The following is a 12,166-nucleotide window of genomic DNA, read 5'->3' on the forward strand; positions in this document are numbered from 1 at the left end:
ATGTAGAGTTGGCTGTCTGGCTGTGTGGTTATGGTATAATTCAATCAATAGATGGATGTTTCCTTTACTCCCAGGAAAGATTGCATTGATATACTGTCTTCTTTCTCAAATGTGCTTTGAACACAAATCCCTTTCATTTAAGGTATATTGATTGACCTCAGGTGTATATGATAAAAGGATATGGTGCCGCCATTAAAAATGTTTTTTTTTCTGTCGTGCCTTGACCTGCAGTAATATCGGTCTGTCATGGCATATAAACCATTGTGGAGGCACCGTCTGAATTCAGGTGGACGTTTATTGTCATGAATCTTGCTCTGGAGGCCAACACACTATCACAGCTTATTGTGAAATAGACACCAATTACTTATTTGAAATTCATGACAGGCATACGAAATAGTGCAACATTACACGATTTTCATCACAACACATTTTGCCTGTCTTACACAATCGTTTCCCTCAATACGTATTTGTGTACGTTACACAAATTCCAATTTGTTTGGGTTGCTAGACGTTCACATTATATGCCCACCCATCCATCCTCCCCAACCAACATCCCTCCTATCGTTCCTGCCTTAAGTAACGTACTGTCTTTATCTGTGATTGAAATTCACTGTATACTGTTGGATTTGGGATAAACTCTGAACATTGCGATATTAGATAAATGATAGATCAGAAGCATAGAATATGAGGAGTGAAAGAGACTGGGTTTTATGTTGGAAGTTAATGATTTTCTGTAGAAGACAGATGGCTTTGAAATGTGTTGGGTGGATGAGAGGATTAATATAGGGGAGTGGATGGACATATATGGATTAGGCGAAGGAGGGGTTGAGGTCAGGAGGTCAGGTCAGATCCCCTGAAGGGAGTAATAAGGGTTTATTACCCTATTACCCTCTTCCTGTGGAACCATAAGATGTAAGGATTGGAGAGAAGGAGGAGTGTCTAAAGTGGGGTATATATACTTGTGATGGTGAGAAAGATTTTTTTATCCGAGTACAGCTGTGTCGACCCTTTGGGAAGAATTAAACTTGGTTAAGCTTCTCTAGTGTCCATGAGTTATTTACTCTGAAAAATAAGAGCCTAACAATACCAAATTGTGTACTGCACACAAAAATATTAACTTATTCGTGTGACTGTCTCGAATTTCCAATAAGCAATTTGTTTCTATTTCAAACTAATCTGTGAAACTGGTTTGTGGAGGCAGAATTGACTGCTAGATGGGCCGGCTGTGAAGTCATAAATGGCTATATCATAAAAATGTATGAAAACAAAAATTTGCTTTTTGGTCTTAATTTAAGGTTAAGGTTAGGCATTAGGGTTAGTTATGTGGTTAAGGTTAGTGTTAGGTTTGTATGACTTTGTGGCTATGGCAGCAAGTGACCACTCTGCATAGCTTCCTCCAGGGCAAGATTCCTGACAATAAATGCCGACTTACCATCTGAATCAGTGTTCTCAAACAGGTTAAGTGAGACACAATATTAATCATGTGTTCTGTAACTCAACGTCTTAAAGGGCTCTTCGCAATTCTTGTGCTGTTTATGTTATTGGAGTGCATTGCTTTCACTTATTGCTTTTCAGTGTGGTCCGTAAAGTGTTCCATTCAATTTGGTGGTGTACAGTAGCAACCTAGAAGTGGGTGAGACAGGAACAAATTGGACTCCTTATGTCTCCAATCTTCCTATTGAACATAAATACACGTGCCCTCTGATTTGGCTGGTTTATTTGCAGTTGAGTATTTGGAAAAGCTTTGATTACTTGTAAGCCCTCTATGTGATTAATAACTACATTCAAATGAATCACAGGGTTTGTGTATGATTTTGCAAGAATATTAGTCAGATCTAAATCTGTCTCCGCTAATGCTCCTTGTCTACTGTTGTCACCATGTCTAGATCTACATGAACTTTGCCCGTACACTCAGGCCCGTCTAGTCCAGGACATGACGAGATGGGCAGCCAATGACCAGACTGATCTTATCCACCCACACCTTCCGATTACTAACGTATTTGCTAATCGGTGATCCTATCATTTCAAATATATATGTGATATTTCGCAGTATTGGTATGCTTTATTAAAAAGTGATTTTTTACCTCAGAAGCATTGTTAGGCATGTCACATTTCATTTTTTGATCATGTGGTATGGATTAAAGAGGTCATTCAAATGAAGATGATTATTGCCCGTTTTGTGAAGTTATGGCATGACAGTGATATTTTGGCTGTTCTTTTTTCCGAAGGCCAATGTCCGCATGCAGAGCCTACCTGCTCCTCCTAGTCAGCAGAAGAGAGACAGGCAGGGAGATGGGGCTGGGTGCAGATCAGGGATGACACAGACTGCCAGGCCAAATACAAGCGCAGACAGAGCAAGGAGCTGCCTCCCCTCCGCTGATGCACTTCCTATTTTGACAGGCCAATGTTCTAGCATTGGGAACGTGCTGGGAATGTGTGGTCATTATAACCCAATACACCCAGATTTGAAGTAGACACAGTCGTGTGCACATGCTATTATTAACATGGTCGAGATCGTCTTCTAATGATGAGGTAATAATACTCTCTGTTTTCTGAATGTGTCGCTAGCGTTTCCAGAAATCTTACAGTGGAGAGTCAAATATCTATCTTGGGCTCCTGATATTCACCTCGGATCAGAGAAGCTAGAGAGGCTAAAAGGCTGTCACTTACGCTCTCCCAAAGCACACTACATTAGTGTGCTGCCTGTGTGACATAGCCTTGGTCTTTGTATTACTCAATTACTTTTTTAGTCCTGGACCTAATGCGCCTGACCTCCATTTTATAATGGAGAGAGAGAACTTTTAGGGGCACTCCAGACTGAAATCACTTGTGCACATCCACTTAGAAGAGGGTTGCTTTTATTGTGTATCCTCTGTTCTTTTTTTGCCCCAAGACCCCAGGATTTGAGAACATGGAGCATGTGCACTCTGTCAAGTCATGTAAAGGAGCAGAATGTGGGGAGGAAGAGGATTCTCGGAGCCTGGAGCAAACTTGGGAGCACTGCACTTTGAAACAGAATTGGAATGGCATTACATTCAGGGGGTGGTTTTCACAGAGGCTGTGGGATGGAATTCTATGTTTTCAGCAGAGAAGGGAGGCAGTATTTTGGAGGAGGGCCTAGTTATATTAACAGTGTGCACTGATTGTACCAAATTTAGGGTGAAGCTGTTATTTTGTGTAATTTTATTTTGTGTGCAATTTCAGCCTTATTTTGATGCTCACCAGACTATTGGACCTGCTAGGACCTCGTCTCAGTGAAACTAAAGTAAAATATCAGAGAAACTAAGACATTGGTTTTGTGACCCTTCTATGGGTTTGTTCAACAGCTCCACACATGTCACGGTACATTACTTCTTCCTTACGGACTATATTAAACTTTGAACACGACTATTAGATATCTTTTGCTTTAAGTTTGTTAATCGCCAGGATGCTGCTGCCTGTGTTTGTAGCACGGTAATAATAAATGCATGGTGTTGTCAGAATAAACTTGACGTGTATATTAATAGCAGACAATCAGACATCTGTGTCATTATTAATATTCATTGAAAGCATGCCACTGATAATGCTTGATGTAGATACAAATACAACCCCCCAACCCCCCACTCAGAATCAACACGCCAATATCAACACTGATGCAACTCATAAATCAGAAGGATCTAACCAACTGATATGCCCTTATTATAAAACCTTAACAACCACATTGTATTGATAAATGGGGTTGTTTTGTCTGTTGATGAAGGCCTATGCTGCACATGTTGTTCCCCCTTGTCATAATTATTCCCCATGTTCAGATGAATATTTATTGTTTTTATAGCAAGCTGACTCTGCAGGGGGATCCCAGGGGGCTCTGCCACTGGGTTAAGTGTAGGAGGAACTGAGGCTAGGAGCCTGCCGTCCTGCAGCGTGTAGATATGAATCACGTTGGTTACTTTGAAGAAAGCCAAGAGGCTGGTAGGGCTTTAATTGTTGTCTCAGAACACTGACACTATTAGACACATGAAGGAATGCTTGTGTAAGCATTTCCAATCATTTGTCATTAAAGTCTATTTATATTCTGTCATGCCCATTGAAGGGAATAATTACACTGTTGGACTAGTGCTTTGATGATAAATAAACAATATTATTTGTATTTCTGTCATGGGGATTTTTTGGTGTTTTTGGGGAAAATGTAGAGATGCACAATTATGTCATACAAGATTTTCCATGGTGATTGGATGTGCTATTGTGTTTGGTCAAGTTTGCTTGGGCTAATGGAGTGAGTCTATACATTGACTAACTCATTTGACCAAAGATGTTATAAAATATGTAAGACAAACCCTTTAAATCTTACTTTCAGTCATACAGTATGGTAATTTCTCTGAGTGTGACAGAAACACAGTGTATGCTGAATCTGTAGTGGAAACCTAGGAGACAGCGGTGTCATCTTAAATTATGGCAGATTTACCTTTGGATAATGTCTTAGTGTCTCCGTCTTCCTACATCATTTAAACATTTTCACAAATCATTTACGATATACTTGCTGGTTTCTCTGTTTTTGTGGATCTCCTTATTTCATGGTGACTTCTCCGAAGCATTGTGCCACCCTAGCAATCTAGACACACACCGCGCTATATTCTGTCAGCATCTGACAAGACTCTTACGGGGACTCCTCAAAGTGGGAACTCCTCTCTACTCAAATGTAGCATCTTTTCGCAACAGCATCAAGGAATTTGCCCACACTTTACAGATTGCCTTATCTATCTAGCATTCATAATCTCATCACATGGCCAAAATCAGCAGAAATTGTTCATTGTATAAAAAGGAATTTTCTACAATTACTTGGAGTTTATTGTTAGTCTTTTCACTTTTTTTTACACCTTTGGCGTCTGTGTTTGTCGTTGTGTTTGTTGAGCGTACACATGATAAAGCAATCAGTCAGTTTTCATGGGTGTGGTGGTTGTCAGGTCGGTCTTATTCGTGTTAGTAAAGCTTAATGGTGAAACCGCCACGTCCGTTTGTGATATTACAACAAAGAAGAAGTTACTGTAAACAACAAAACACTGTTTGTTTTCCCTCGGACATCATTGCACATGCAACGCTCCTCACCTCCATTTCGCCAACAGTCGGGATCTCAACGTACTGTTCAGAGTTAGAATAGTAGAATAGACAAGGTGCAATTTCGAGGTGTGGTTGTGCATCATCAGTTTTTCTCTTGTTATGTCAGTCACTGACAGTCACTCAATTACCGACCGGGCGCCAGCCGATTGATTTTGTTAGTCACTCTCACTCAGATATCATATTAAAAACTGCAAACATTTCTCTCCACCCTAAAATATTTAGATGCAAAAAGTGGCTGTTCCACTGGATGTCATAAGGAAATGAACTCTGGATAAGAGCTCTGCTAAAATGTTCTATTAAAAACTGCAAACATTTCTCTCCACCCTATGGCAAAATGTGTAAGGTTGGTTCTGTCGGTTGGTTGTCGGTACGCAGACCCATGAGCCACTGCGGCCCCCCCATTTTGAGTTCAGTTTTGTGGCCCCAACCCCCATCAAAGTTGCCCATCCCTGGTTTATATTATAACAGAATTCTTGATGCTTTAAGAAAGTAAATATTGATTTCAGCCCCCATCTGAATGTATTTTCTAAGTGCTAAGTCTGATGTTTAAACACTAAGTTTAATTTGAAGTCAAATGCCCTCTGTTACATTATGCAAATGCATTATCCTCTACTTTACCTACAATAACCAATGACTATTTTTGACAATATTTTTCAGGCATGTTTCCTAGTCTTGTTTAACACTGAATTATCATACAATTTTCTTGCTCTGACATTATTTACCCATACTGTAGTCATCGTGTATCATATGAGTAGTACATTTAAGGCACAGAGGAGAATAAAATGACGTAATTAGCCTTTTTTATTTTACTGGAGTGACAGTACCTGCATCTGATGGTGCTTTCAAGACAACTGGGACCTCTCCCCCCCCCAAAAAAAATGTTTTGGGGTCAAATTATGATGTCAGTGATCTTCAGGTTGGAAAGTCAGAGCTCTAGAAAGATGCCTGAGTTTCCGACTTGGAATTCTGAGTTGGATGACCGTTCAAAACTATTTTTCCCAGTCAGAGCGCCTTTTTTGTCTTTCTCAGTTGTCTTGAAAGTTGGAGATTTACGAATTCCCTGTAGTTTTGAACACAGCGTTAGTCTCAGTGGAGGGAGGGAGAGAGCAGCAGAGGGTCCACCTCTCACAGTCCCTTTTCTCTTCTTCCTTTCCTCCAGTGAGACTGACCAGAGATGAGACACCGTCTTCCATCTGATGGGGAAACTGAGTCGCACCGCATCTGCCTTATGCAAAAATTCATGTTGTTCCTATGACCACATAAAGTTAAATATTCCTTGATATTAAAATAGACACAATGAGTGGCTAATAATAATGAAAACGCAGGGCTATCGATACACTTATTCATTGCAGTTGCAGCACGAGTGGAAGTACAGAGAAGCATTTTTTATTTTTTGTAATAGTGTTGAATAAAAACAGTGTTGACAGTGATGAAGAGAAACAGTGTTGACAGTGATGAATAGAAACAGTGTTGAAACAGTGTTGACAGTGTTGAATAAAAACAGTGTTGACAGTGATGAAGAGAAACAGTGTTGACAGTGATGAAGAGAAACAGTGTTGACAGTGATGAATAGAAACAGTGTTGACAGTGATGAAGAGAAACAGTGTTGACAGTGATGAATAGAAACAGTGTTGACAGTGATGAGTAGAAACAGTGTTGACAGTGTTGAATAGAAACAGTGTTGACAGTGCAGTATAGAAACAGTGTTGACAGTGATGAATAGAAACAGTGTTGATATTGATGAATAGATACAGTGTTGACAGTGTTGAATAAAAACAGCGTTGACAGTGATGAGTAGAAACAGTGTTGACAGTGTTGAATAGAAACAGTGTTGACAGTGCTGAATAGAAACAGTGTTGATAGTGATGAATAGAAACAGTGTTGACAGTGATGAATAGAAACAGTGTTGACAGTGATGAGTAGAAACAGTGTTGACAGTGTTGAATAGAAACAGTGTTGACAGTGCAGAATAGAAACAGTGTTGACAGTGATGAATATAAACAGTGTTGATATTGATGAATAGAAACAGTGTTGACAGTGCTGAACAGAAACAGTGTTGACAGTGCTGAATAGAAACAGTGTTAACAGTGTTGAATAAAAACAGTGTTGACAGTGCTGAATAGAAACAGTGTTGACAGTGCTGAATAGAAACAGTGTTGATAGTGATGAATAGAAACAGTGGTGACAGTGATGAATAAAAACAGCGTTGACAGTGCTGAATAGAAACAGTGTTGACAGTGATGAATAGAAACAGTGTTGACAGTGATGAATAGAAACAGTGTTGATAGTGTTGAATAGAAACAGTGTTGACAGTGCTGAACTAGAAACAGTGTTGATAGTGATGAATAGAAACAGTGGTGACAGTGTTGATGAATAAAACAGTGTTGATAGTTGAATAGAAACAGTGCAGTGAATAGAAACAGTGTTGAGTGCTGAATAGAAACAGTGTTGACAGTGATGAATAGAAACAGTGTTGACAGTGATGAGTAGAAACAGTGTTGACAGTGTTGAATAGAAACAGTGTTGACAGTGCAGAATAGAAACAGTGTTGACAGTGATGAATAGAAACAGTGTTGATATTGATGAATAGAAACAGTGTTGACAGTGCTGAATAGAAACAGTGTTGACAGTGCTGAATAGAAACAGTGTTGGCAGTGCTGAATAGAAACAGTGTTGACAGTGCTGAATAGAAACAGTGTTGGCAGTGCTGAATAGAAACAGTGTTGATAGTGATGAATAGAAACAGTGTTGACAGTGCTGAATAGAAACAGTGTTGACAGTGCTGAATAGAAACAGTGTTGACAGTGCTGAATAGAAACAGTGTTGATAGTGATGAATAGAAACAGTGTTGACAGTGCTGAATAGAAACAGTGTTGACAGTGCTGAATAGAAACAGTGTTGGCAGTGCTGAATAGAAACAGTGTTGACAGTGCTGAATAGATACAGTGTGGATACTGCTGAATAAAATCAGTGTGGATACTGCTGAATAAAAACAGCATTGACATTTCTGAATAAAAACGGAAACACGAACTCACTCCTAAAAACAGCAGCTCTTTTCTGTCTATTCTTGGAACCCCTGTAAGCACGGTGATTTGAGCTATCCAATTGGCCTGCGCAGTAGGGGCCCTCGATTTAGCCATGGATCTCCCAGTCTCTTCAGACAAATGAAATGGTTCAAAATAGGAGCACTTTGTTTACCCGTTGCGCAGGGCTTCTGAATCGAGTGCACCTATGACTAACAGCGCAACATGAATAAAAAACTAAAAGGAGCGCAGGCCTTTATTGTTGGCTTTTCTACAGAAATGTTGGACCAACGTTAGACCACTTGTCTATACACTCAGGACTCTGCCAAAACACACTTTTGAAGAGGCTGATTGGCCTGCTCTGATTCATGCTGTAGCCTATACCTGCTCCTAACTGTGAGGGAGCTGCACCATGGATCGAATCCTGCTTTGATAAATGACCAAACAGTTAGAAACGGTAAGGGAGGAATCCTCCAAGACTGTTTTGTTTAATTACCAGCCAGCTAACAAGTGAATGGGTTTGATTTGGCTCAGCAGGGAAAAGGTACACGCGTGCCTGTCAATTAATTAATTAGAAGGCCTGGAAAACTCATTGATGAGAATGTCAGAACATTCAGAAAAATAATTTCTTCAAAGGAGAACTCAGCAACAGAAAACTAGCATTGAGAGCAGTGCATTGATAAGCACACCAGCTGAATCAAACTGTTACAAATCATGATGTCTTACACTGGCTCTGGTTCTCAATGTAGTTCTCCTTGCAGTAGGTTGAAACCTAGAAGTATGGTTTCGCTGTAGGGTACTGCAGGATCACAGCTAATTTCACATACCTTTTAAATCACATGATGATGATGATGAAACAACATTCAAAATCCTGCTGGGAACAGTGATCTTGGATTGTGAGCAGTGAGCTTGGATTAACACAAAGTAGTGAGCTTGGATTAACACAAAGTAGTGAGCATGGATTAACACAAAACAGTGAGCATGGATTAACACAAAGCAGTGAGCATGGATTAACACAAAACAGTGAGCATGGATTAACACAAAGCAGTGAGCATGGATTAACACAAAGCAGTGAGCATGGATTAACACAAAGCAGTGAGCATGGATTAACACAAAGCAGTGAGCATGGATTAACACAAAACAGTGAGCATGGATTAACACAAAGCAGTGAGCATGGATTAACACAAAGCAGTGAGCATGGATTAACACAAAACAGTGAGCATGGATTAACACAAAGCAGTGATCTTGGATTAACACAAAGTAGTGAGCATGGATTAACACAAAGCATTACAAATATACAGAACAAAGAATGTGGAGTATTTCAGTTGTCTCAGTCACGTACAAATATTATTTGAATTTTTAAGTGTTTTTTACTCCTCTGTGAATCCTTTTGGCCTGAGGGGCCCAAGTCTCTGAGCACAGAAAGTAATTGACTCTGCAGACAAATAGCAAAATAAAATGTCTTTCTCAAAGGTCAGTCTTCAGAACGTGTGTTTTGTTCTTTTTGAAAGAAGCATGCCACAAAGACGACTAGAGAGATTACCCGTTTGACAGTTACCAGCCAACAGGACACTTGTTATCCTGAGAATCATAGAAGATCTGAGATCCTGGCATGCTCTGTGATCCTACAAATGTCCTGTATACTGTATGTTGTACTGTTATTTTTACCATTGTGGTAATAAGTTATTTTAAAGCTTACTTAACCTAAAATGTACCTAGTATTTTTGGTCACGTTACTGTTATTCTTAATATAGTTATTTACAAATTGCATGGTGACTGCTAGAGTTGGTTTTCTCTGTGAAATTAAACATTCTCCGCTCATCTTGAAGCCGTGTGTTAACTACAAAGTGTCCACAGATTTTTGTCCAAATGAAACGTTTGTTTACAGAAGAAACCTTGCCACACAAACAACATTCATGTTGAAGTGTGTCCAGATAATTACAGCATATGGTAACTCCTCACACTTGGAACATCCTTCATTTTCACCCTAGTGTGTAGCTCTCTGGTGATTGAACCACAACACCACCCACCCGCTACACCATCAAATCAACTCCAGTCTGACAAACCATAGATAAATCTGGTATTTTCTGTATTTTCACGTGATATTATTTTAATAAGAAGGAGAGTCAGCTTGACCCTCTAACCCCTGTGTAGTTTTAGATTTAATTTGATCTAAAAAAAATAATTTGTCATCCTTTTTCCACAGATCTGACGTTCTCCTGGATTTTTAATGAGTACCCCTCATTTGTGAAGCAGGACACGCGTCGCTTTATCTCCCAGGAGACTGGAAATCTATACATCGCTAAAGTGGAGCCTTCTGATGTGGGCAACTACACCTGTGTGGTGACCAACACTGTCACCAAGACCAGGGTCCAAGGCCCGCCCACTCCTCTGGTGCTGCGCAGTGATGGTGAGATCCAGTTCTCCAGCAACTCTACTACAACCCTTATTAAACAGTATATTTCTAGGTCACGTGTTCCTTTTCTGGCCCTTGTGCGATTTAATGTGATCAAATACCATCACATTTGAATATCAATTCAATTCAAATGTTGTTTGTCACATGCGCCGAGTACAACAGGTGTAGACCTTACCTTGAAATTCTTACTCACAAGCCCTTAACCAACAATGCAGTTCAAGAAACAAGAGTTAAGAACTATTAGATAATAAACAGAAAGTAGCCCAAAGGGGGGGTTCAATTTACCGATCCATTTATTAATTGATCTGGCTTGGGGTTATAAGGAACCTTTTGAACCTCAAAGTCTATGTGCCCAGCCTAGATGGCAAAGCTTGGCCCCAATATTTACTAAATAAACTAAAGTAAAAAATGAACTAAAAAGTAACACAATAAAATGACAATACCGGGGTTATATACAGGGGGTACCGGTAACGAGAACATGTGCAGGGCTACAGTTTAGTGGAGGTAATTTGTACATGTAGCTAGAGGTAAAGTGACTATGCATAGATAATAAACAGAAAGTAGCAGCAGTGTAAAAACAAAGGGGGGGGTGTCAATTTAATAGTCCGGGTGGCCATTTTATTAATTGATCAGCAGTCTTATGGCTTGGGGTTAGAAGCTGTTAAGGAACCTTTTGAACCTAGACTTAGTGCTCCTGTACTGCTTGCCATGCGGTAGTAGAAAAAATAGTCTATGACTTGGGTACTGAAGTCTTTGACAATTTTTGGCGACTTCTGACACTGTCTAGTATATAAGTCCTAGATGGCAGGAAGCTTGGCCCCAGTGGAATACTGGGCCGTACGCACTACCCTCTGTAGCGCCTTAAGTTCAGATGCCGAGCAGTTGCCATACCAGCTGTATAACTTTTTGAGTATCTGAAAATCTTTTCAGTATCCTGAGGGGGAAAAGGTGTTGTCGTGCCCTCTTCACTAGTGTATTGGTGTGTTTGGACCATTCTAGTTTGTTGGTGATGTGGACACCAAGGAACTTGAAACTCTCGATCTGCTCCACTACAGCCCCGTCGATGTTAATGGGGGCATGTTCGGCCCTCCTTTTCCTGTAGTCCACGACCATCAAATCAAATGTATTTATATAGCCCTTCATACATCAGCTGATATCTCAAAGTGCTGTACAGAAACCCAGCCTAAAACCCCAAACAGCAAGCAATGCAGGTGTAGAAGCACGGTGGCTAGGAAAAACTCCCTAGAAAGGCTAAAACCTAGGAAGAAACCTAGAGAGGAACCAGGCTATGTGGGGTGGCCAGTCCTCTTCTGGCTGTGCCGGGTGGAGATTATAACAGAACATGGCCAAGATGTTCAAATGTTCATAAATGACCAGCATGGTCAAATAATAATAATCACAGGCAGAACAGTTGAAATTGGAGCAGCAGCACGGCCAGGTGGACTGGGGACAGCAAGGAGTCATCATGTTAGCTAGTCCTGAGGCATGGTCCTAGGGCTCAGGTCCTCCGAAAGAGAGAAAGAAAGAAAGAGAGAAAGAGAGACTTAGAGAGAGCATACTTAAATTCACACAGGACACCGGATAGGACAGGAGAAGTACTCCAGATATAACAAACTGACCCTAGCCCCCC

At 40.3% G+C, this 12,166-nt stretch overlaps 1 protein-coding gene across 4 annotated transcripts in view; it reads left to right on the forward strand.

Moving 5' to 3' along the window:
• LOC124031511 (contactin-4-like) overlaps nucleotides 1-12,166 on the forward strand; it is a 187,779-nt gene that overhangs the window by 93,260 nt on the left and 82,353 nt on the right. For all 4 annotated transcript variants that reach the window (XM_046342832.1, XM_046342830.1, XM_046342833.1 and 1 more), the window contains exon 6: nucleotides 10,327-10,530. In XM_046342832.1, coding sequence (XP_046198788.1) covers nucleotides 10,327-10,530 — 204 coding nt within the window. The remainder of the gene's footprint in view (nucleotides 1-10,326; nucleotides 10,531-12,166) is intronic.

This window comes from Oncorhynchus gorbuscha, linkage group LG03, assembly GCF_021184085.1.
Source record: "Oncorhynchus gorbuscha isolate QuinsamMale2020 ecotype Even-year linkage group LG03, OgorEven_v1.0, whole genome shotgun sequence".
NCBI classification, from domain to species: Eukaryota; Metazoa; Chordata; class Actinopteri; order Salmoniformes; family Salmonidae; genus Oncorhynchus; species Oncorhynchus gorbuscha.